The sequence below is a fragment of the Pocillopora damicornis genome, chromosome 1 (assembly GCF_964200805.1).
Source record: "Pocillopora damicornis chromosome 1, jaPocDami1.2, whole genome shotgun sequence".
In the NCBI taxonomy this organism is placed as follows: domain Eukaryota; kingdom Metazoa; phylum Cnidaria; class Anthozoa; order Scleractinia; family Pocilloporidae; genus Pocillopora; species Pocillopora damicornis.
The window spans coordinates 25,931,209-25,958,648 of record NC_142670.1 but is presented as its reverse complement, the minus strand read 5'-3'; the positions used below and the strand labels follow the sequence as shown (position 1 = coordinate 25,958,648).

Here is a 27,440-nt window from a genome sequence, read left to right as displayed (position 1 = left end):
GTCTCAGTGAATAAAGTAGTTTACAGGGTGTTATCGAGGTTAAGATACCTGGCTAAAATACGTATAGACCTCGCGCAGAGCTTGTTACGCAAGCTCTTAAGGCCATGGAAAGGTAATTAAACGCAAGTATTTCATCTGCCATTTAATCCATACATCGTCGAGTCTCAGGCACTGAGATTTAAAGACTCGAAAATCTTCCCCATTTTCTATAAATTGTTCTAGAAATCACACTCTGAATCATGCAATAACTTTGAAATGGTTATGAATTTTGCCGAGAAACACAAAACGTGTGACGTAAAGACATGTTTATCGACCAGTGAGAGTGCGAAAGCGATATCGAATATTTTTCAAACAAATGAATTTAATTTCTCTATCCTTTACCGCTGTTTTTCTCTTATTCACCAATTTCTTCTCTTTTTCACCCTATTGAACGGTTAAGGGTATCAGTAAAAAATTTTTGACAAAACAGAATATCCCTCGGCTAAAGAATTCTTTTTAAGATGCTCAGCCTAAACCTAACTTGGTGTTAACAACAGACAGTTGTATTTGTTTTTGTGGCGATATTTTTCCCAATTGGTTTGAGTGAATCAATTGCAAAGAAAACATGAGCGCCAAAATGAGTTACTTTTCCGAGAAAACATCAAGATGTGTAATGGGGAATGGAGATAGCAGCCCACTTGGCCTCTTAATTATTCCGCGCATCATATTAACCCATTGGCAAGCCTGAAAATAATGTCTTCAAGCGAGAAATGAATTAATGGTTCTAAAATAGATTTCTCAAAGTTTTGGTATTGTAATTCCTTAATTTTCATAAGCTAGAGAATTCTGTGCTTAGACATGTCGTGCATATTATGTTAAGAATAAAGGCAAAGATTGACTGAAATATGCAAATTTTTGGAACGCAGAAGCCTTTGATAACTGCTTCAGTAATGCTGTTGGAGTTTCCGATTCAAGTATCATCCTTGACGGCTTCCTGAGGGCATCAAGTCATTATCAAAGAAACGGTTACATAGCCCTACCATCGTATGGACGTCTGAATGGTACCAGAGGCGATGGATGGTGCGCCGAAATAAATAATGATAATCAGTGGCTTCAAGTCGATCTCGGGAAAATTATTGAAGTTTGCGCTGTTGCAACCCAAGGAGACATCAGTGGCAATCAAAGGGTGATAGACTTTAAACTAGCGCTGTCTAAATCCTATGGGGAAGTATGGCCAACTTATAAGGATGCTAACGACTTAGAAGTGGTACGATTTGCGCCAAAATATTATTTTACCCCGGAAAATTGATCATTTTATGATGGTGTCCAATAAGATCTTAAAGTACACAGTTTGAATCCAGGATTAACTCTGAATGAATATGAAAGCGATATTCGCAGTAATGAATGCTACTTTAGCAGTTGTCAAGATAAAGCCCGAAAAAATAAAATTCAGGAAGTTACGGGATGACCTTTGCGATACCGATGCAATGCGCTACCAACTGAGCAAACAACCGGGTTAGTTACGTTAGTTACATTAATAACGGTGAGAGCATTTGATATTTTAACCCGCTCCTTGTCTACGACTAAGTTCGTCTTTGTCTTCAATTTAGACAACAAACTACGTCGACTATCATCGGTGTGTAGGTGACGGAAGTTGTTTGGCTGTAGGATTCACGAGAGTCGCAGACCTACTTTATTGTTCGGTTTATGTACTGAACTTATAGGAATTGTTTTGCCGTTCGTCGTTATACAAGCAGATTGAGAGAGGGGTGTTTCGTCGAAAGAAGTCGTTTCGTAATTTTTCTTGGAGTGAGACGGTTTTGTTTTCTTCTGATAAACTGTCTGGTGTGTTACTTATTATCACATGTTAGAATCCTGATAGTGGTAACTTTGTGAGATGTCGGTCCCTTGTTCAGTTAGAGCGATAAATGTACTGCCAACGTAACATAATCAAAACTGCATCGTCTGTTAGTAGGTCGAAAGGATACGATCATCAATGTACTGCTTCTCAATTTCGACAAGAACGTGGGAAAAATGGGGGTCCATAGATGTTCCATATAGCTGTCTGAAATTTTTATCGTCATCAAAATCGTTTTTTTTTAAGTAAAAAGGATTTTCCAAAATATGTTACTTCATCAAACTTTCTCGTTTTGTTAGAAATTTCGCAGGGAAGGTGGATCCAACACAATTAACCGACATCCATTGGAAGTTCCAGTTTATGCAAGATACATTCGTTTTCTTCCAGTTACTTGGGAAGCTCTTATCTGTCTCAGAGTTGAGGTTTATGGATCCGTTAGTAAGTTTGCTATCTATAAATGAGCTTACAATAAAGAAAAGGATGGTAGAACTTTTTTTTCCGGCCTAATCATGGTGGCAATTAATTACGCTTAAAATGTGTGGAAACTTTAAACGTTAAAACGTAAACGAATCAGATGTAATTCATATCGTGTGGTGCCACTGGGGTTTGTGCCAAAAGGCTATGATTTATACGCTTCTTTTGGTAACTGCATCAAGAAGTATTTTGAAAACTCAGTTGTTATTTCCGGAGAAACTGAGTGAGAGTTGAGGGTAAAAATTCAAATTTAATCAAATGACTTTTGAGGTGGGGTTGTTCTTGAAGTGGAAATTGAACTTATAACTGAGGTCGTCGAGATTTTTCGATTTTGCTGGCAAATAATTTAGAAACTTTCCTGACTTCTCGGTAAGTTCATTGCTGTTCTATTCATTAACCCTATGACTCCTTTTTCTCTCATAAACCGAACGCACTATCACACCTACTGTAAAGAGCTTTCCGTATTCAATGCTTGTTACATAAGTTTTCATTGATTCGGTAAAAACTTGGTGTGGATTTTGTCAATATGATGTAATGAAACAGAATAAAACCGTGGAGTGTAAGAATACTTGACAAACGAAAAATTAGGGCACGCTGTAAATTGACTTGAAGTAGCTATTGCAATAAAAACATGATATTTGTGTTTAATACAAAAACATTAATGCTACTCAGGGTGTGCAGAAGCTCTAGGGATGGAGAGCAAGGCCATCGCCGACAAGCAAATTAGTGCCTCTTCTCAATGGGATCACAATCAAGCTGCTCATAATGGAAGACTTCACTTTAAACAATCAGGTTACAAAGCAGGGGCTTGGGTGGCTCGCATAAATGATGAAAACCAGTGGCTCCAGATAGCGCTGATTAATCCAAACGTTAAAATAACTAAGGTAGCAACGCAAGGACGAAACGGTCCAACTGTGGTGAGCTGGGTAATCAACTACAAGTTAACTTACAGCAACGATGGAGTAAAGTTCCACATTTATAGAGAACGTGGACATATGGAGGCGAAGGTTTGATAATTATCTTAAATAATATTCATCAGTAGTCCATCTGTATCAACTGCGATTTTATAACAAATAAATACACTACAACAGGCAAACCATGCACTTCTCTAAGCGATCAATTCGAAAGTACAAAATTCAGTGTGAATTAAGATGAACCACTGCGTTGCTTAAAGGAATAAACACCTAAGTCTGCGCTGTTCATTTCCCACAGCCTCCTTCTGTGGTGAATAAAATAATTAAAGGAGTCTAATCAAAGTTACAGCGGAAAAATTAAAATCACGAATAAGATAATTATATCAAAAAGCAGAGCAGAGAATTTTAGCTGGCTTGGATATCCATGATTTAAATCCGTGGATAATCTGACATTACAAGAGTTGTTTAAGGCTTGTTTTGGTCTTTAAGAAGGTGACATTAGTCAGTATACGATGTAAAAGCAAACATGTCCGCTCGAACGTCTACAGGCGGTGAGACTGGTTTGACAATCCTTTATTGAGTACCACGTCCTGGGAACAACAGCGTTAAAAATAGGATTTTTCATGCGATTTGTACCTTTTTTCATCGTATCATGTAACAAATCACGTGACTTGATTCGGAATCTCGCTCTTAGCACACTTTTATCTTAACAGTCGTTCGGAATAGAGTCTAAAGAACCTCCAAAAAGTGTTAGCTCTCAATTTTATATGAGAATTATGTCTTTAATGTTCTGTGGATATTTTTGTTTTTCAAAGACGGAAAGTAGTTTAAGTGATGATACCAAAAATGTGCTGTTCACTTTAAGAAATAAGTCATGTTCTCTGATAAAGACTGACATTCATGTCCTGCGGATTATGGCACTAACGCATTCTTGCAGACTATTTCAAAATGGTGGATTTAAATTTGGCTTAGATAGTTGAGACAACCCAAGGTCGACGAATGCAATGCATGCAACATAGGCAGTAAGTTTACGTTTCTCAGAGTGTTGATTTCATTCTAGAATTTCGTTGGAAACACAGACAAAGACACTGTGGTGTACCATGACCTCTTTCCACCAATTAAAGCAAGATATATCCGTTTTCGGCCGACAGCTTGGTATAATCGGATAACAATGCGAGTAGAGCTGTACGGCTGTTTAGGTAAAGATGAAATTGATTTGTTGATAACGAGTAACACGTTGATTGACGTGTAATTCGCAATTCACTTATCTTCTATTTGTGTTTCATCATTCCATTCCTTTTCCATTTTACGCCCAATACAAATGCCTCGGTTAGTCTTAATTTTATTTTATCGGTTTTTTTTTAAAATTTCTTTAGTAATGACTCCAACAATATCATTTTTCCCTTACGTTTCAAAGTTGATTAACATACCCAGTTGGAATATGCTCTACCATGAATATCTACTTCTCTTTGTCCTTTTATAACTCAGTTTTGGCAAGGAAGGCAATTGAATATATTCTCTCAATTAAAACTTTGTGTTTTTTATCTGTAAATTTAAAGAATGTCAAGACCCTTTTGGTATGGAAAACGGTGCCATTTCTGACGGACAAATTACTGCCTCTTCAGAACTGAAAGCAGCTCATGCGGCGAATAAGGCCAGACTAAAAGCTTTAGAGGGAACTTGGCTGCCTCTCACGAACAATGTCGACCAATGGCTTCAGATTGATTTGCTAGAAAACAATATCATCGTAACGAGAATTGCCACACAAGGACTGAACAACCCTAACATGGCTAAATGGGTTACTAGCTACAATCTACAATATAGTAACGACGAAATTAATTTCCATTATTACATAGAACAGGGGGAGACAGTAAAAAAGGTATATTAGAGTACTACGGGCTGAATTAGTATTATCAACTGAGTTGAAAACGTAAATCGGCCGCCGTAAAGAGTTTCAAACCCGAAGTTTCGAGCGTTGGCCCTTCGGCAGAGCAAAGGACCACCGCTCGCTTCGCTATGACGAAATTACCCTCTTATACCCTCCCACCGACGCAGCATCACAGTTCCCTTATATTTTTGCCTTAAAAGAAGCTAGTATTGTGATAAAAATCCATAGATTGCATCATATATATCATGAATTTGATTTTTTTTCCTTTTATTGTTTCAACTCATGCATAGTTCTGGAAAATCTGTATAAAACATTCTGAAGTATCATTCAAAACTTCTGAAGTGGCCGGGGTGCGCGGTCAGTTAGATATGTCATCGGAAGAAGGAAAAATCTTTTTATTTTGGTACCAAATCTCTACCTCTCCAGACGAACATCTTGCATGAACATTTTATACTTTTACCACCTCGACGACTTTACTTTTGAAACTGCCGTCCCACGCTGACCAAGAACTGCCATATCCTCTTTAGTTGCTTTTTACTTTAAATTTTAACTTACAATTTCAAAAATTTAGTGAGATTTAATTATCGTAACTTTCTCGATTGAAGATATCAGCAAATTCTTTTCCATTTCTTTTTTTTTACATATCAAGGCTTTTGATGGAAATAATGACAGGTATGCAATAGTTTACAACGACTTAAATCCCTCCATCGTGGGACGTTACGTCCGATTTCGTCCAATTAACTGGAACGAGGGAATTGCCATGAGGGTGGAGCTGTTCGGTTGTTCAGGTAATTCTAACAGTTGGACAAAAAGTTTCATGTTAAGTCGTCACAAAGCCGTATCTCGTATGAAACACACCCAAAAGTGACGTGAAAGCCCCATATGTAGTTGTAATCTCCCATTCCCCGATGGAAATTGTACCTGCAACATCCTGAGGCAGGATGATAAGTTCAAGACATAGATTCATGGGTTCTCATTCCCGCGGACCAAGGCACCATTAGCTCCGACTAAGGAACCACTATCATCCAACAACATGCTGGGAAAACCGAGACAGCTCAAGCTAGCCACTTGGCTCATGAACCTTTTGGTCACATCGCGTACTCTTTTCTGCTTTTATAGAAAAATTTTCCCGAAAAAAAAGGAGCCTTATACCAAGTAGAAAAACATATGCAATACAATCTATGCGCGAATTTGTCTAACAGCGTATTAGTCCTGTTAGGAAACACACGCATACGCATACTGAAATGTACCAAGAATTACGCTCTCTGTACTCTCTAGGACGGACATGTGGTAGGAAGTACGATTCGACAGACTGACAAAAAAATTAAATAAGATAGGATACGCAGGACAGACGCACACAGGTACTTACATCATCTGATATGATTTTTGCAGATGTGGATGAATGTCAAGAGCAGAAACACTATTGTCACGACATGGCACATTGTAACAATACTGTGGGCTCATTCAATTGCACTTGTCTTCAAGGATTTACTGGAGACGGTTTTATTTGTGTCGGTATGATATTTGACTGACTCCACCTGCTCAAATATGTCTCGACTGAAACCGGGAATACCCGGTTATAAAGACAAGAGATTTTCCGTAACCTTCAAACGGAATGCACAATTTAAGATAGGATTGTCTCATTTTGTTGTTTAGGATGCATAAACGTCTTTTTCCTACTTGCCAAAGAGCTTTGGACGATAAAATTTTGTCCCAAGAAAAAAAAAGCTATTTGAAAGATCATCAAGTCAATATTTCCTAATAGGCTCGAAAATATGCTCGCAGATATTTTCTTGAACAGTATGTGTGTTCCCAAGCTCCCAGTTTTTACCGTGCTCGCTCTCGAAAACTGGTACCCTTCTCTGAACAGACGATGTTCACAGTCAAATATTTGACAATTTTAGATATGAATAACTCTTCAAAGATTCATATGCAGCTCAGCCCAATCTTATCCCTACATGTACGCTCACATTTCCTGTGATATTAATGCGTACCTTGGTATCGTACCCATTTTCTCAAATAAAGTGAATTATAGATCACTTTGAACCACGATAACCCTTTACAACTTGTCGAGCAACGTTTAACTCCAGATTTGGATAGGGTATGCTATACAATATTTTCAAACTCCGACGAGATCGTTCCATCAATTATGATTTGTTCTCATGCAGAAAGATAATGCGTACCAGTACAGAAAATGAGTACCAAGAATTCCTTGTTGGATTCTCAAAAGACTCGGTATTTTGCGAGTTTTGCTGATGTTTCTTAGTTTTGAAATTTATTTAGGAAATGGAAAATTTCACTAATCATCACTGAGAAACGTATACCTCAACAAGTAAGCGCGTTGAAGATTTGGATGTCTGGTCATGTTTCCTGTATCATTTTTGCCTCCTCGTTTCAAAATAAAGTCAATGTTTTCTTTGAGGTTAGAAACGAGGGCCATTTTCCAAATTGGATCAAAACAACTTCTTGTTTCACTTCATCTAATGCAAGCTGTTATTTACTTTTATAATGACCTCTAAATCCATAGATATAAACGAGTGTAAGGAAAAACTGGATGACTGCGCTCCTGAGGCAAAGTGCTCTAATGGAAATGGATCATTTGTATGTACATGTTTACCTGGATACTCTGGAAATGGACGATATTGCAATGGTACGTATAACAAGCTCAATTCTTTGGCTCACCTTTACGAACTCTGCCGCTGACATTCTGAAGGAATTGTTAGCTAAACGTTCTGGTGAACTTTGACATTACGTCGATGAAACTGTTAAAAAAAGACATAAGACACTCATGCGACTGGAAATGTTGATAAGAATTAAAATAATAACCTTGATTAAAAGACAACAATGATAATGGTGATGATAATATCAATACTATTGACAGAATACCTGTCCTTACAATATGGACATTTTCAAAATGTAATCTTACAGCTTTTGATATCTATGAATAAGATCTGTTTCATAACATTCTTTAGAAGAATTTAAGAGTCACTTGATAATCATCACTGTCAATGACAAAACATCATTCATGTCCCATTCTTCTGGATATGAGCCATGAGAAAAATTATGAGGTCTTTTTTCTTTGTTTGTTTGTTTCTTGAGATTAGGTTTTAGAGCTATATAGTCTTAAATACGTATTTCTTTTTTCGTAGACATTAACGAATGCAACACAAATGTGCACAACTGCAACCCATGGGCAGTTTGTAATAACACAATTGGATCTTTTAATTGCACATGCTTGAAAGGATATGAAGGAAATGGTACAAGTTGTGTTGGTAGGAAATATTTGCAAGATAAACTCTTTCTTGTTGTCTTTTATTTACTGGGGCACTCATCCTTGTAATAAGACTTAAACACATTTATTAAATTATGTAGATGTCGATGAATGTGCAACCTCAACTCATAACTGTCATGGAGTTGCTCACTGCTTTAACAATCCGGGATCCTTCAGTTGTGAGTGCCGCAAAGACTATATTGGAGATGGAATAGCATGTGAGCCAAAGGGTAAGATTAAATTCAAATTTCAGCCAAACAAAACCGGGCAAAAATTAATCAGCACGTTAAGTTCTATAAATTTCTATAATCGAGCAAGGTAGTCTGAGTCCAATTATTTATTTAGTTCAAGGTTTGATAAAAGTGAGCCAAGCCTTAGAATACTTCATAACAGAAGCCCTGGTGTGAAACACCAGAAGATAATTGAGTTTGTTGTTAAAAGCATGTTACAGAAAGCTTGTTTCTTTGAGGTTGAAAGCTACATGCAGATGTTTTTCCAATATATTCTTAGGAGACTTCTCGGTGACCATCAGAAATATTTCAAAAGACAAGTACCATGCCACACCTGTAAGTCGTTCAGTCAAAAAGGTTCAGGAAGCCGTGATACAGGGTCTAAATGAAGACTTGACTGTACTGAAAAGCACTTTCGAATGGAGCGTGGTTAGTGAAATGGAGCTTGCTGCTTCCGAGTCAGCACTAGGTACTTTAGTTAGTCAGGGAACAACGGAGTGGACAATAAACAGACGATCCATACCAGCAGGTATCTACCAGGTCAAATTCAATGCTACAATTACAGTTGGAGGTCAAGAATCCCCACGGATGCTCAGTGCTTTTGATTATGGTTTCATCGAGGTTATTGCAGCTCCAGTGCGAGCAATCATTGATGGGGGAAGCAGTGTTCGATGGGGATCCAAAAACATTGTGACTGTGGATGGTTCCCTGAGTTACGATGCTGATGTTGGTCCTGGAATACATACTGGGCTCAACTTCACGTGGACCTGTCGGAATCAAACTGGTGTGAGCAACACTTGTTTCGGTTCCTTTCATGGTGAAGGACACTTAAGCTCCACAATAATTAGAATTGATCCTAGTCGACTTGAAACCGATAAGACTTACTTCCTACGACTTACCGTTTCCAAGGATGTAAGAAGTTCATTTGCTGAAATGTCCTTTGCCGTAGCTGCTGGAGAGGTACCTCAGGTGACTCTCAGGTATTTTTTTTTTCGAATTATGACAAACCAATGTTCACAGGCCGATTCTAAAGTACTTGGGAAAATATTTTGATCTTCGAGAGATTCGAGGAAGCAGACAGTGGTATATACATCGTTATTAAAAGATAAGATTAGAATCTTAAGAATAATTTCAACAAATTGGAGGTAAGAACTTCAATAGGTATCTCAGTGTTTTGCCAACGTGCAGTGCAGCTATTAAAGACCTGCTCCACTAGTGACGGGTAGGTACTGATTTCTAGGAGTCAAATCGCCATGCAACTGAAACACTTTTTTCAAGCGCGTGGGCATATTTGAATTCAACTATAAATCAATAATTTCTATTGAAGCTGCAACTGTTTTGATAGTTCTCCTCACTGCTCCTTGCTTTTGTTTATGTTTGTGTAAGTTCTTTTTTGTTGTTGTTGTTGTTTTTCTTTTTGCTTTTATAGTTTTTTTTTCTTAGATGCTTTGTGGATTGCGGCGCAATAGTGTCTACATCAAACAAGCTCCGGGTGACATCAGAGTGTCTTAACACTCCTTGTAATGGATCCACTTATGAATGGCGCTTGTCCAAATTGAATGGTTCAAAATGGGTAATCCTATCTATTTTACCCAATATGACTTCCACTGCTGTAAATGCTACTAATATGATCATCAGGAAGAATTCATTACAATCCAAATCAAAATATAATCTAACATTATTCGTAAAATCATTGGAGGGGAGCTACGGGTTTTCTATGCTCCTCTTTGAAACTGCAGGAGAGCCGCATAGCGGTTACTGCACACCTTCAGTCTCTGAGGGCGTTTCCCTAGAGACTGAGTTTACTTTCAAGTGCTTCGATTGGCAGGATGCAAACTTACCACTCACTTATGAATTCGCCCTTGGAGAGGAGCCTATATCTTATGGCACATCACCCTCGTCTGTATCGACAGTGTTACCGACTGGATTACCGGACAAAGATTTTCTGCTAGAAGTCACTATTGTTGTCAAAAATGCAGTTGGAGTAGCTGTTGAACAGAAATTATTTGTCAAGGTGCAGTGATTGATATTACAAAGTAAGAAAAATTCGGAACTCAACCAAAGATTTCCATGTTTTAAAATTTTGATCTATATAAACAGTATGTTCGAGGTTTTTTCTGTACCTACTAACCCCTGGAGTTTTTCTTCCAAGATCCTCCATTATCGTGGCATCGTTGCTAGGATCCATTTAAAATCTGTAATATTGACTACAACGCCTAAGAATTCTTACCCCTAAGAATTCTTACCCCTGGACACAAATTTTCGATTCTCCTCACAAAAGACTACAATAAAACTTTTCCTCCGCAGGTAAAGCCATCATATAGCCTTGATCCGTGTGTTTCATCACCCGAGCAAGTTGCAAACAAGTTACAAAGTTTTGTAGTCATGGAGGGTAATAAGCTTGATGGATTTCTCAACAAAGGTGAACTTAGCCAAGCTGTTCAACTCGGTATATCTGTCGTAAAGTCTGCGAATCAAAAAAGCGAATGTGGAAAAGAACTGGACCCTCAAGACAAAGCTTTGGTACGTGAAAAAGAACTGCTTAATTGTAATATGCAAGACTTAAACATGTTTACAGTAATTTCGTTTTCATTATCTGTATTACTACAAAATTTTATTGCGATTTCTATTTATCTTGAGTGGTAGGTGAGCGTTGAATATCTTTGACACAATTCTTTTTGTAGATCTTCAGCACATTAATTACGAAGTTTACAGCCATAACACCAGAGAATGTTGAAATGTCTCGCCTGGTTATGTCAGTGGTGAGCTTAGCTATGGGTGCTGAGGTTAATGTCAACGATAACAGCAACAATGAAAACCTGGTGCGCCATATAAATATATTGAATTTTTCCTCTTTTTCTATACTTTTTGATTGAAACATATTCGATAAATCAATTTTGGCTTGTGCATGGTAATGGGAAACGAACTGATCTCTGTTGCAAGTCCATTAAAGTGATATTAAGTTTAAGCTAATGCCTCCCTAATAATAGATAAACTCGACTACTAACTGAGCAATGCTCACTGTGTTTGAGCAAAAGAGTCTCTTACTTGCCCCTAAAGCACTCTGATTACAAATAAATGAGAAATTTTGACCTGAAGATAACAACGAGAAAAGTAACGATGTCAAACCTACAGGTAAACTTAATTAAAGAACTTGCGTTTGACTTACGTTAGAATCTCAGAAAATGTCTTTGTTTTTGTTGTTTTTTTCCGAACATTGTGATCCGTTTTCTTGCTATTAATATTCCGAAGAGCAAGATAATTCGTTGATATTTCATATATGTATATATATATATATTTTTTTTTTAAATTTTTATTTATTTATTTTTTAACAGGATTCGACAATGCAATTGACCGAGAGTACTTCAAATATGATGATCTCTACCCTTAACGATCCAGAGGAGCCTTTTACACCGGCGTTGGAACTAACAGCCACAAGTGTTACAGGCTGTCTTGCAAATGTTCTGAAGTCTGCCGCAGGCTCGAGTCAAGATAAAGCCGAGTCGGCAGCTACCACACCATCTCAAGAGGTACGGTTTGCAAACGCAGCTTCGACAATAAAAATGTATTCCCCCCACGTATTCCCTTGCTGGAATAAGTTTTTTGACGACAATTTTTGATGACTCGTTTTATGGGGCTATGAAGGAAAATTAAGAGTCTAAGGAAATCTAACAGTCATTTTTCAAACACGATGTGGCTTACAATCTCTCTCTCTCCTTCCAGTTTGTAAAAAAGGCCTCCGAAATACTGAGCAGCGTGAGTGATGCATTTCTTGGCCGTTTGGTGCCATCAGAAGATCTGGTCCTAAAAACTCCGAACTTAGCAATATCTCTGAAAAAGGTCACGGCCAATGATGCCAAAGGACTCAGCATGGGAGATGGACCAAGTAAATTCAAACTCCCCAGCAGCCTTGGAAATATAGGTAGTGGAGAGATAAATGTAAAGGTATGATGCCATTCTTATCTTCATCTTTTAACGAATATGAGAAAAGACAAAGGTCATTAGTAATCGCTGATAATGACGTTAGGTTGTTCTTTAAGAAATTCAACTGCATGTAGTTTATTCGCGTGATAAAATATGAAAGCAATCTGCATTGATCTTCTCTGAATTCAGAAGACATAATTTTGTCAATTCAATTGACCGAAAAATGAATCCAGTAATACTGTGGTTTCATTTGACATACTTTCAAACAACATAACCTATCGTATAGCTTATCATCACAAGAGTCAGTTGCCAGAGTTGGAGAGTCAGACTCTAACAGACTGTGTCCTATTTCAGATGCAAGCTGTTGATTTTAATCCTTTTACATGGGACAATAGCAGCAAGAAAATCAAATCAAGCGTCACGAGCCTCGAGCTTAAAAGTAACAGTGCAGAAAAGCTAAATGTGTCAAATCTTGATAGTGACATCGAGATCGTCATTCCGATTTCTAATCCACCAAAGAACGCCAGCAACACAACACAACATTATTTCCTCAAGCCTGACCGCACATCATTCCGAAGTTATTACGCAGACCTGGCCGACGTCCCTGTCTCTTTAAGCTTGGGTTTGGCCATAACAGGAGTGCAAATTGAAATGCGGATTAAATTTGGACAGCGACCAACGATGGTGGACTTCGACCACAACTTTACCTTTGCGTTTAAGTCTAAATGTGACAACCAAACAGTTTTTGATACAACCTGCTTTACCAAAGGTGGGTCTGTTAAAGTAACGCCTTCTAAGCCGGGTTTTCTCTACGTGGGCTTGTTGGTCAAAGGCTCTAAGAATGAAAGTCAACATTTAAGGCAAAGAAGATCATGTTTCGATCATCATCGCGAAAGACGGTCATGTGTCGGCGTTAAAGATCCACCACCGAAAGGAGTCCTTAAAACTATGGTTCCACAATATGATCCAAATACAGACGTTAACTACACTTTAACCATCAGCCAGTCAAGCTGTTTATATTGGTCAGAGAAAACAGAAACGTGGACTACGGAAGATTGCAGGGTAAAGTAAATAAAGCAAAAATTTTCAACTCCTGATAAACCTATACATTAGGTAGGTGAAGTCCTTCGTGTCTCATTTTTGTCCACAACGAGGAAACCTACTCGCTCTGTATTAAAAGTATATCAACTGGAAACAAGTTTTTGATACTCCTTGAAAGGTGCGTCTTTTAGAGCTTATGCCAAAACCTAGCCATGTCCGATATCGGTTCCTTTTCTTGCGGACTGAGTTAAGGTTGGTAACTTAAGGGGAAATCGATTTACCAAAACTCTTTATGTTGAATTTAGATGATATCTTTGAGGACATTTATATCCACAGGTCAGCCAAGATTCAAACACCACGCATCTGGTATGCCTGTGCAATCATTTGGCATCTTTTGGTGGAAACTTCATCCAAGCACCGAATCCAATTGACTTCGACAAAGTTTTTACTGAGTTTTTAAACCTTGCTGAAAGTGGCAATATTTCAGTACTTGTGACAATTACTTGTTGTTTCCTTCTGTACTTCGTCGTATTGATCGTTGCAAGAAGAGCCGACAAGGGAGATGAAGAAAAAGTATGGTCATGGCTGCTAGTACATCTAATTCAATATTTTTATTCCTAAATAGACTGATTTTTTCTTTTTAAGCTACTATTGAAATATAAATCAAACGTGCTACGTTCTTACCGGTAGATGTCAACCCTCAGGTGAGTATTAGAGATTATTTTTAACACCAGAATATATCCTTCTTTTCAGATTTGCCCTCCTAGATTGATATCAGTTGTTAAGGGAGGAACATATTACTACGATATGGTTATAAGCACCGGAGTTTGGAAACATTCAGCAACAACAGCTAACATAAGCATTAGTATCAAGGGCGACAAGAACGAGCAGAGTCAAATTCCATTGCGAGAGAAAGGGGACACGAGCCAGTTTTTCGGACGAGGGAGTATCAATAGCTTTGTTCTGGTGGTGGCTGAAACCATTGGCACATTAAAAGAAATTACTTTGGAACACGACAATTTGGGTGATAACCCGTCTTGGTTTGTGGAGACTGTGGTCATTAAAGACCGGCAGACGGAAGAAAGCTGGGTGTTCCCCATTAATAGATGGCTTGCGTTGGAGAAAGGCGACGGTCAAATAGAGGTTACTGTGGACAGCGCTACTTACTCTGCCTTCTCGGCTCAGGTTCGTTCGCGCTTTGCTCGAAAAATTGCCGACAGTCACCTGTGGATGTCAGTGTTTGGAAAAGCATGTAGCAGCACCTTCACACGTGTGCAAAGGGCTTCATGTTGCCTTTCAGTTCTGTTTAGTGCAATGATAGCTAATGCCATGTTCTATAACATTGGTGGTGAATCCGATGGTACTATACAGGTTGGGCCTTTTAAGTTTTCTTGGAGACAGATAGTCATCGGGGTACAAAGTGGCATTATCATTGCACCTATAAACATAATAATTGCCTTCCTCTTTAAGTCTAGCAGACCGAGGAAGAAAAGGAGTGACACACACCAAGTGACAGACGAGGCCCAACGACTTTTGGATGAAATAACGGACACTGGCTGTATGCTTCCTCATTTCTTTGTCTATGTGGCTTGGTTTCTCTGCTTCTGTACGACAATGGCAGCAGCAACGTTTACGCTGTTTTACAGTCTGATGTGGGGAAAGGAAACCTCTGAGCAATGGCTTGCTTCCATCTTGATTTCCAATGGACAAGATATTTTCGTTATGCAGCCCACGAAGGTTATGATAGCAGTCATCGCTATTTCCTTTCTCCTGATCAGAAAGAATAAGGACCAACGTGTAGAAAAAAAAGAGGAAATCGCAATCGATCCAATTTCAATTAGAATAGACTTTGTAGGTGATGATCCCAAACAGCGATTTAAGAAATATCAGCGGGAAAAGATGAGGGAGAGATCAAAAAAAGAAGCTCAGTTAACAAGCATGACAAGAGACATTATCCTTCATCTGATATTTATGTTTCTTCTGGCTATCGTTTCTTATGGCAACAAGAATGGAAATCGTTTCCTGATGACAAATGAGATGAGAAATCGGTTCACTAAGTTCAATGTGGTAAGATTATCGTTTTAGCCAAAACACAATATCAAGTTTATAGTTAGAAGGCATTTTTGTCATTATTGCCCTCTTGCAAGACAATCCTAAAACCGTTGAAGAATTGAAACGACCTTTAAAAGAAAAATTAGAACCAAGGTGAACCCTTTAACTCTCAGATCAAATCTGTAATTCTCCTTACTGTCAACCATACTATTCTTATAAAGTTAGTTCGGAGAATTTAGTATTAGATCAACTTAGTATCCCCAAATTGATATTTTTCTTTATTCTCTTTACTTATCTGGCTGACATTGTAAGGAGAAATTCTGTGTTGGTCACTCATGGGAGTTAAAGGGTTAAAGCATTGATCCCTGTAGGTGAGCTGCAATTAGAGAAAGAAGGCTCTAAGGCTTCGACAGGATGTCAATCTGTGCCTTCCACATCCCAACTGATCTACAAAGCCATATGTTGGAAAATGGCTAATTGTAGTTAGTTTTTCACTCCCGGTAGGGAATCTGAACACTTTTGATTAAAAATACATTTCAATTTAAAAAATAAAGTATTTCAATCAAATGCAAGAACGAATACAGTACTGTGAAAAAGTAATGCAAACGATTATCGCGTTTATCGCGCTTTATTCTTCCGATATATTGTTGATTTTCTTGACACCTTTAGAACGATAAATCGACGAGATATCGGAACTTTCCTGCGAGATCTCGTTCCAACGATACATCGTTCCAACGATACATCGTTCCGGGGATATATCGCTAAAACGATATATCGTAGAGCGTGAGGAACATCATCACGATATATCGCTTCAGCGAAATATCGTTTCAGCGATTTATTTTTACAGCGATTTAACAAAACAACATAAAAATAATTTGGTTATAGAACATAATACATTTCATCTAAGTAACTCTGTGTGAGGGTTACTTTTTGTCCGGGTCTGATAGGAGACGGATCAGCTATGTCCGATCGAGACACTTCAGAATACTGACTTCGGCTCCACTTTACTTGAACGAGTTTTTCTTCAATGTTTTTTTTTTCATTTTGGTTCTTTGTGCAATGGTGGGAACTGTTTATGTTAAATGAATTAGGTTTTCCCCTCTTCTAGAAATCGAAGCCCGTAGATGGATCGAGATTTTTATCAGATGACTGGTTCCTACTTGGTGTTTTGTTCTCCATAACAATAGAGGCGTAGGCTTCATGAGAGCTTTTCATATTTAAATTAACTACACGCGAAAGGATGTGAAAAAGGTGTGATAAAGCGACTTAATTTTTTGATAGAGTTAATGGAACCACGGGCTAATTTCGGTCCTTGGATTGTTATGTGAGTCGGCGGGTAATTTGAAAGTGCTAAAATTCTTGTTTTTGAGTTTAATGAAATATGCACACAAGCTTTTGTTTTTGTAGCACGTGCAGAGAATAAGTAAGGAAACAAGGAATATCAATGCCCGATTCTGTTAGCTCTTAATTAACCATATTGTATTTTTTGGAAGAGCGAGGTTCAACTAAAACAAAGTTTTTGTCTCAGTTTTGGTCTCGTGCGCGCAAAAAAGGTAAACGTATTGATGATATGACCTGTACATGAGTAGCCTATTCTTTAATGTTTAAGAGAGCGGTTCATAAAAGTGCCAATATTCTTGTTTGTCTGTTTGTTAAATTGATCAACAATCATAAGTTTTTGTAAGCATAAAATAATCGGGTACATAGAAGGCAACTTTCACGGTGTAAGTCGTGCAAAGACTGTTTCACTCATAAGATATCAAGATTATTGTTTTTTTTTAAGTGTAAAAAAGGCATGTAGTTACAGTTTTAGTCGTTTTAATAACCACTGTTAATTTTTTATTGGTCAATGACTTTTGCGAAATTTGTGGCTCCTAAAGGAACAGTTTTGTTTTGAGTTGTGAAATCGATCTTTAAAATTGCATTGCTGCTCCTTTTGCCTCCACTGCCGCTGGGACGACTTTCTTGAGCACGTGGTCGATGTACTTAGTGCATTTCTCTTCCGTCATCCTCTCAGCCCAAAACGCCTTTATTTCGTCAACCAGGTCTTGTTTGTTTTGCGGCTTCACTTTCGATTCTAAGTAAAATTTCAGTTCGTGCCATAAGTTCTCGATGGGATTTAAATCCGGATTCTCTAGGGGAGTATGCCACCAGTTTATATCATTCTCTTCGAAGAAGGCCCTCGCTCGTCTTGACGTATGTTTGGGATCATTATCCTGCGTAAATCTGTGGTCTGGCAGCGTCTGATTGATGAATGGTAGAAGGGTTGTCTCCAGAATACGGCAGTGCAGTTCTAAATCCATTTTACCATCGAATATGCACACTTTAGTAGCTCCCTTTCCGCTGATTTCTGCCCATACGTGTAATTTAAGTGGATGTTTAGGTTTCGATGTTCTTTTCAATGGCTCGTCGACCTTTCGGTAACATGTACGTCTGTATTGTTCCAGGGAGACTGAGCATTCATCAGAGAATACAACATTATGGAATTTATCACCGGAATCCAGGATTTGTTGTGCATACTCTAGTCTTTTTACCTTATTAGCTACTCTTATCAGTTGACAGTAATGGGTGCGCTGCAGTGTCTTTCCCTGTTTGGTTCGCGATCTTTGCACAGTTAAGGAGATCACAACGATTGCACGCTTGGCCAGTTGTTTTTGAATCTGAATGCTTGTTGCCTCGTCTTTTGTACGCATTTGCTTTTTAATAAGAGCTTTAGCATCTGCTGGAAGCTTTGTCGGCCTTCCTGATCGAGGGCGGTTTTCAGTGGATCCAGTTTTCTGTATTTTGTTGATGATCCCGGTGACACTTGCTAGGCTCCCTTGTAGATTTTCGCTTCTCAAGGCTTTTAATATTTGTACGGGATAAAATACGTCCTTATGGAGACAAGCAATTCTTTTTCTCGTAGATAAAGTAACCATCGCTTATGGTTAGGGTTAGGGTTAGGTTACGCTAAAACTGACTGTCAACGGTAGTGTCCCGCAGGTACATTATATGCAAATACAGATTGGTTTCCATGGGGATGCAATAACACATCGCAACGCGTTAAAAAAAGTAAGCTTTGCACCCTCCCTGAGTACCGTTTTCACGAGCTGTCTTTTTCTCGCTCTCGCTATTCTCGTTTGTTCGATAGTATCATAATAAATATAGTATTTCTTATAATTTGTTTTATTTTGTGTAGTAGCGAACTTGCTTAACTGATGTGCAGCGAACGTGTGGCAAACTTCGACCATAGCCGACTCTGTATGTAGCGAAACTGGCTTATATTCATTATACTGCCCTTTTCACGCTGATGAAACAGACTTCGAAAAGAATGATACACTAGGTTTACTTTCCTACCCACTCAGACAGTACCTTTTTTTTTTCTTAAACTATTGTTTTTTTTTTCAATTTAAATATATCATCCTCATCAGATAACAATGTCAACAGCTTTCAGAGTAATTTTTTTTATTTTAGGTATCTGATGCACAAAGATTTGAAGCATGGTTAAGGAACGAATTTCTATCGAACATTTATAATCAGGTTTGGTATAACGGACTTAAAGAGAAAAACGACGTGTACATCGAAAACAAAATGTCCATACTGGTTGGAATGCCCTGGTTGCGACAGCTCAGAGTTAAAAGAGGTACTCAATTGAGATTGATCTATTTTCTTTTTTTCTCTTTTTTTAATGCACAGAATAAGTTTCGAAGGCTCTTGTTGCAAAGTGCATAGACCAATGAAACTCAAATTATAGGAAATGTATAGAACGCCCTATTTTGAACTAATGCGACATACCCACTTCTACTAAGCGTATTTTCTTCTTATTAAAGTCAGTTTTCACCTTTGATGATCATACTGTTGCTCACTTCCAGGTGTGCTGAAAATTAATCGAACAAAATCTTCCTATTTAAACACCTTGGAAATCGCTGGATTTTTCAATAGGACATTGATTTTGAGTTATAAATCTTAAAGAATTAGTTTGTGTATTTTCTTTTCACCGTAACGTCATTAATAGAAGCTTAAGGTTTTAAGTTCTGACTTTGTATTTTTCCTTCAAGGTTCCTGCGAATCCCCTCCTAAAATCATTTCAACTTGCTACTACGAATATTCCTCAGACAGTGAGGACACTACTCTCCTAAGCCTTCCCGGCTGGAAGCCTCTTCCCTTCAACACATCGTGGCCAAATGCTTTAGAAATGTGCCCGAAACCTTGGCGATACCAATCAGCAGCAGAACTTGGCAACCATCCTATCCAGGCCGCATATAATTCATATGAAGGGGGTGGTTATGCAGCTGTCATGGGATATGACGAAACCACTGCACAAGGTGTCCTCGACGAAACTATCGGCCACGGTTGGCTTGATCGCCAGACTCGAGCTGTAATTCTAGAGTTTGCTGTTTTCAACGTCAATACAAACTTGATTAGCGTCGCCACATACTTTTACGAGGCCATAGCTACTGGTGCAGCCTACACTACAAGTAGAATTGAAACACTCGAGTTGTACAGCACTGAGTCAGGAGCTCTGATGTTTTTCTTAACTGGCCAGTTTCTGTTCATGGCAATGGTTCTCTTTTACTTCATAGTTATGTTAGTTCACCTTTATCGACAACGCTTCGGGTTCTTCAAGTCTGTTTGGAACATGGTGGATTTCTCCTTGATAATTTTCTCTGTAGCATCTGTAGCATTCTACATGATCAGAGCTAAAAGCGTTTTGAACACTATCAAATCTATTCAATCAAATCCATATGAAGTCATGCAATTCCATACAGCCTTGGATTGGCTTAACCTGGAAAATGCATCTATTGCTGTTGCTGTTTTCATGGTGACAGTCAAGCTTCTGAATCTAATTCGTTTTAATCCACATGTGATATACCTGTTTTCATCTTTTCGGCAGTCTGTGGGCTATCAGCTCTCGTATGTGTTCTTCTTTCTGATCGTGTTTAATGCATTTGTCGTAACAGGTATGCAGTTATTTGGTGGTATAGTCCTTGAGTACTCTAGTTACCTAAATGCTGTAATGTCACAATTCGAATTCTTGTTAGGAAAAGCGGTTCCGTTACAAGCTCTGCAGAGTGACAAACCCTTTATGGGTCCTACGTTTGTATTTTTGTTCTGTCTATCCACTACTATTTTCCTAATGAATATGTTAGTTTCTATACTCAATGAGTCCTATGGTGACGCCAAAGCAAACGCCGAGGAAAGCGCAGAGGAGCTTGAAATGGCGCGCTTCATTGAAGAACGTGCAAAGGAAATGTTTCATGAAGGGAGCAGTCGGACGGAATTTAGGTTATTTTGTGATGAGACAACTTTTGTTAACATGTGCCTTTTTGAAGCAGAGCCCTTCTGTTTGAATTCTGAAGCTATTATCCGGAGCACAGAGCTACGAATGGAAAACGTGGAAAAAAGATTGTTTGCGATCACTAAACGAACAGAAAGCATGAAAGATGATCTCTTACAGGAGGAAAATGACTTCATGAATCTCCTGTACACAATATCAAATTCATTTGAACACGTTTCATACAGACAATCGGAGGCGGAGCTTGATCCCTGAAATAGAAAGTCCTCCTGCTTATTCTTATGATGATACAATTACATTAATTATGACGAGCAGTAAACTATATCGCACTTACGAATGTTGTTTTCAAAGGTATCCAATCTTATTGCGGATCTAAAATCTGGCGATAGTTTCTCCATAACCTAGGCCCATTGGGTTCTTTAACCCTTTAACTCCCAGATCAAATTTGTTATTCTCCTTACTGTCGACCATACAATTCTTATAATATTAGTTTAGAGAATTTAGTATTGGATCAACTAGTTATCCTCCACTTGATATTTTTCTTTATTCTCATCACTTTTCTGGTTGATATTGTATCGACATTGTTAGGAGAAATTCTATGTTGGTCACCCATGGGAGTTAAAGGTTAATAGGTTTTGCGACTGAGATGATTTATTTTCTGCTACATGCAATCGTCAGAAGTTGTGAAGTGAAAAATTCACGAGTCCAACTTACTGATTTTGTTTTGATCGACAAATCTTAAGAATCTGTAATGTTTCTCTGTTGTCAATAGGGCTACTCGTAGATGAAATATAGTTCACTTGAGGTAGATATCCCGACAAAGGGCATCGCGAGGGAAAATGAGGATAGAAATATAGACAGCGATGAGACTAATTAAATGGAAAAATTACCATCGTTTCACTTCCGGTGGGAGCTTTTTTGTTGGCGAGTTTTGCTTTCACCGATATCATCTCTAAGAAATATGACACCTTTGTGCCCAAATGAAAAACATGGATTTAAGGATAGTTTTTGTACATCATGATTCTGTTTTTTATTACAATAAATCAACTCTTAGGTTACAATATAGCTTTTTTAGAATTAATAAGCGATTTCTGGAAAATGATAACGTTGAAATGACACTGTGTCTTAAAATTAATGTCAATATCAATAAGCTAAAGACGCTTACCAGATCATTTTACCTCGACACTGTTCTCATGAAATTCATCAAGGGCGTTTTAACATTTTTTCTCAGTTAATTGACTGTCAAATCCAACATAATTTGAATATAGACGGAACCACATTGGCCGTAAATGACAACATCAACTGGTACATGACGTCTTAAGGTCATCTTGATAATGTGGCAGAGGACACGAAAGTCACTAAATACAGTGTTAGCGTTTGTCCTCCAAAGAAAATTTTGAAAGACGAGAAATGATAAACTATTAAAAAACACTGCTTACTACAGCATAAGGGCCTAAATAAATTCCTTTATACACGCGCAAAGGCATTTTCTATCATTTATTTTAGTTTTTTACACAATCATACTCGGAAAAAGCGGAGTTGTTTTAACAAAAGTCAAAATAAAGATCCTCTAGTGAGATTTCTACAGAAAGATGCCACTGGGGAAGAATAGTTTTCATGTTGTTCTTGAAAAATTTACCCTTCCCGTCTCCTCAAAAAAGCGTCCGTCCCTGAATTCTGGTGGAATTTTACAGCTTAGTATCTTCCTCTTCGTCACCTTTTACATCGTGTGAATTGATATCAAGAATAGACATAAAAATCACTGATTAAGAAAATGTCTTTTTTCGCAATGGCTAAAGACCACGCTAGTATTTTTACCTGCAGATTAAGTCGAATGAAATGGAGAATTTTGAACGTGGCAAAGAATATAGTAAATGAAAGAGCAGCATGTTCCATTTCAGTCCAAAAGATTGCGAACTGAAAGCGTACTGTTACAAATGGATTCCTTCGCACTTCGTGGATACTGTCACGCATAAACTTAGCTTTTATAATGTAAAACACAATTGCTAGCGAGGCACTCACAGAGAAGCATCGTGATATATACTGATACCTTAAAAATAAATACCAATGACACAATAGTTAAAAGCTGCATGCCATAGTTTGAAAATTAAACAATTGTATGGTGTCAATCCTTTCGTAAGTAAGCCCAAATTCGAAAGGAAGAACTTCGTAATGGTATTTGATGATGCTCATTAAGTTAATAGTCATGTTTAGGACTTGAAATTTTAAGCAGAATTGCCCTTGTTCTTCTATCAATCCAGTCCTTGTCGTTAACAGCCTCCATCATACGGATAGCAGTTGGTTTATCGTATTCCAAATCGAGAACGCTTCCTCCACCGCCATATATGTGATTTTGTGCCCAGGAAGGAGAGTTATTGAGTTCCTCTGCAGTGGAATAATGCCAAGGCCGGACAAAATCGTGATAGATTGTTCCAGCTAAGCTGTGAGTCTGACAAGTGAACCCATTGAGGAAGAAAAAGGCCTGTTGTATCCTCCTCTGACATCGAGCAAAAGTCGTAGCATTTTTGAAACAAGTTGAGCAGAGACTACACATTAAAACTCAAACCTTAAGAGATTAACGAAGTACTTCTGAAAATGATCGTCATTTTTATTACACAACCACTTTCTACTTTCGACATACGCAAAGTACGCAAATCTATCACTTTAAGTCTCTGTGGAAAATCATTCCATTTCTCTCGTTACGAACATTATAAAAAGGGTGAAAACGACAAATACCTTCATTTGTCCTCAACTGTCGAAGACGAGGCATTCCAATAAGCATGGAAGCTGTGTAAGCTGTTGGTAAATCAGGAATAGAATAACTTTGTAGACGTTCATCATTTCGGGAAATCTGGATTTGAACTTCACCTGTACTGATAGCATATATAATTAAATTGTAGCTTAAAAAGGAGTAAACGTGAGGGAGTCCGCAGACTTCAAATTAAATTTTCAGTGGGTAAAACTTCACCGCGAATTTATATTCAATCCAATTGGTTGAGGTATAACTAAAGAAGAAAGAAATTTTTTGTTGTGGCAAAGGGAAAGATGAATGCAAAGAAGTTTTCCGAAAATTCTTAATCGTCAAGACATATTTTTGCACAAACCTTGTAGAAACACGCAAAACCGAACGTTGTTGGCACGCGTGGCTTTAGTCATCAGGTACGTATGATAATCCACCAGGTGGAGCGTTGCCAGTCACGTTGACATCCTTAGTATAACTCTCAGTTCCGTAGATTTTAGCAAATATGCTTGCCAATGTCTCTAAACTCCGGTTGTTATGGTCACATCGTATTTGCGTAAGCTGTTCTCGTTGGGTTTTACATTCGCAGTTGGACCCAACGCTGATTGATTTCAGGACGATTTCTTTTTCCTAGGTGAGCAAATTCGAAAATCGTCTGATACCATCTGTGGTTAGAATCTTATTGAGTCGTATATATCAATATGGCAGTGAAGATGAGAATAAAAAAAATCTTTTGAAGAACTTGGGACGAAACCCCACAGCTCATTTCATTGCTGCTGATAGCATCTGACAGCTCCCACAGGTCTATGGTGTGATAGCAGCGCTGTTTCTCTCTGAAAAAGAAAAATTGATCCATCGGAGCGTGACTCGGAAAAGAAATTAAAAGATCATCTCTGAATGCAGAGATGTCTTACTGTATTATTTAGCCAAGTTTTCTTTAATTGAAATTGTTTTGGCTTTTCTTGGAAGCGTAGATATTATTGAATGTTTTTTAGGTAATTTATCTTATAAGTAAGGCTTGATGGAATATTTCAGCAAATAAATTGGCAAATGCAATAAACGACGTTTTTTCATAGTCGGATGTCATTTTAAATGCGAGTGCGTGAACTAATTGTGAGTGCGTGTACTATTGTGAGAAGTTTTAGAAAACAACGCAGGTTGTGTTTTTCAGTGACGCCGACGTAGTATACCTTAGGACTCTAAGATGTGCGATCATGTTCATCAACATCTTGTACCGGGCTCTCAGTCAGCCAAAACAATCAAAAAGTGTGTGTACCAAGGTTAATTTGGCTTGTCTAGGAAATCACTAAGCGTCGCTCACCTGCTATTTCACTTTTTTTCCAAGACCAATGGCCTGAAAAAGGCTACTTCAACCGATTAAAAAAAACAAAACTCCACGAGGAGGTGAAGAAAGAGATGTATTGGGAAATTATTCTGTCTCATAACAACAAGTGGTACAAAAATAAAAGATAAATTTCCTGTTACATTCAATCTAAAAAATTATTCGTACCTATTTGTCTATATCACCACCAATTTACCTTCTTCAACCATTGCAAAAACCTGATTAAAAAATTGATGTTTTTTTTTCCTTCACTAGAATCTCAGCGGGAAAAAGTTTCCTGTTAGTAAGAAAATTATAATTTGGAGGATTATGTATTGGAAATATGATTACGTAACATGCTTTTGCTCGGTTTGGAATAAAGAAGAGACAAGATGAATGCTCAAAGGCTCTTTCTTACATTTATCAAAGGTGAGCAGGCTGACTTTTGAATGTTTTCCTTTCATGACTGTTATAGGTTCAAATCTTGATCGTGGTAACTAGTAGAGGTTTAGGGAGTTGAGGTATGTTTTATCTCGTGTAATTTTATACTAAAGGACACTCTCATATCTGAAAATTTGGTTTTTATTCGAGAGTAGGACATTTAATGAACGAATTTTTCTTGCTTGGTATCTATCGCCTTTATTCAAGGGATGTTTTATGTTACAACGAAATTTTATCGTTATGTTACAACGAAATTATATCGTAAGTAGGATAAATGTGTTTTACTGGAACAGTCATCGTAGAATTGCATACAGGGCTTCCACGCTTCATAAGGCATTACTAAAACGCTGCTGACAAAAGTTTATTAAAGATAAAAGAGCTTTCAAACTTAACTTGTCAAGGCAAAATAATTCAAAGACATCCTCGTGGAGCACGATAAGTTATAATTTAAAAGAAGTTGAAAGTATTGCATTCCAGCTTACGCGAAGTGTATGTCTAAAGTCCCAAGTAGGACGGTTTGGACGAGGTGAATTTGCCGAATTTTCTAAGTATTTTCTAACCTTAGATAAACGAATTATCAAAATTAATCTATTATAGTGCGGAAAAAATGTTGCAATTTTTTATTTCATAGCCTTTTTTTTTGTTTGCTGGTGGATTCTATCCCACGGCATCCGCCCCCGTACCTTTTCACGCGTCCTACGTCCCGCTTATAGGTAACAAAAAAGTCCAAAACTTTTCCTTTTGTAAAAGGAATGATCCTGTTACTTTTAGTGGACAGTGAACGGCGATAAGGTAGGTTAAAGTTGTGATTAATTGAGTATTCAAATTTGTTGAACGTAGAAACCCATTATAACTGCTACAGTAATGCTGTTGCAGTTTCCAATTCGAATATCATTCTTGACAGCTTGATGAGGGCAAAAAGTCATTACCAACTCAACACCCTACCATCATATGGACGTCCAAACGGTAACAGAGGAGATGGATGGTATGTCAAATTAAACGATGACGAAGAGTAGCTTCAAGTCGATCTCGGGAAAGTTACTGAAGTGCGCGCTGTTGCAACTCAAGGAGACATCAATGGCAATAAATGGATGATAGACTTTAAACTATAGCTAGCGCACTCTAAATCCTATGAGGAGGTTGGCCAACTTATATGGATGCTAACGGCTCGGAAGCGGTAAGATTTGGGCCAAAATGTCCTTTTAAACCCGGAGCATCTAACATTTCACGGTGTTGTATGGTTAGATTCAGCTTTCTAGAGTAACTCACTTATTGCTGTAGGTCAGATGCATCGCATAGAGTCCAATTAGACAGTGTGATTCGCAAGTTGATGATCTTCAGATTTTCAATTGTTGACGACATCATTTCTAGTAACTTCTTGCCAACGCATCATAATCGAACGGTATCGCTTGTTGGCAGCGTTCGTCAATCTACATTCTGCATCTCAGTATCTGCGGAATCATTGGAAATTAGCAACCCCATAATGGTTCCTTTTAGCTGTTTACAATTTTTATCGCTATTGAATCTCCTTTTTGAGAAAATTTATTTCAAAAAGTTGTGACTGCGTTATATTTTCTCATTATTTTATAGATATTTCACATGGAAGGTGGATCCTACACAATTGACCAGCATGTACTGAAAGTTATGATTTATACAAGATACATTCGTTTTCTACCAGTTACTTGGGAACGATCTATCTGCCTTAGAGTTGAGGTTTACGTAACCATCAGTGAGTTTGCTTCAATTAAATAGGAAATTTGACCCTCCCCTCTCTCTAGGTTATCAGAAAATTCTTCAGGCTTTTTCGATGTCGAAACCTGATTTTCTACAACGATTTTTGAAGTAGTTGCCTACAAAATTAAACTGTACCCTTTTGGAGAGTTTTACATCTCTGAGGTGGAGTTCTTCTGGCGTGAACTAAACCTGCATTTGCACGCAAAGGAATTCCAGAACTCTCCTCAGATCTCAGTTTTTCTTTTCCTTTCGTACCTCTTAATTTTAGGCTCTTCTGCCTTTCATATACCTTATATCT

At 38.0% G+C, this 27,440-nt stretch overlaps 1 protein-coding gene across 1 annotated transcript; it reads left to right on the top strand.

Annotated features, from left to right (window-relative positions):
- Positions 1-2,988: 2,988 nt before the first annotated feature.
- On the top strand, positions 2,989-21,161 carry LOC113664297 (polycystin-1-like protein 2). Its single transcript, XM_089182104.1, has 17 exons — positions 2,989-3,318; positions 4,286-4,424; positions 4,785-5,104; positions 5,763-5,901; positions 6,506-6,628; positions 8,486-8,614; positions 8,895-9,594; positions 10,058-10,628; positions 10,922-11,137; positions 11,299-11,436; positions 11,950-12,144; positions 12,338-12,559; positions 12,893-13,600; positions 13,916-14,152; positions 14,333-15,646; positions 19,085-19,253; positions 19,669-21,161. The coding sequence occupies exons 1-17, from the start codon at positions 3,004-3,006 to the stop codon at positions 21,159-21,161; spliced, it is 7,128 nt and encodes a 2,375-aa protein (XP_089038230.1). The 5' UTR covers positions 2,989-3,003.
- The last annotated feature ends 6,279 nt before the right edge of the window (positions 21,162-27,440 follow it).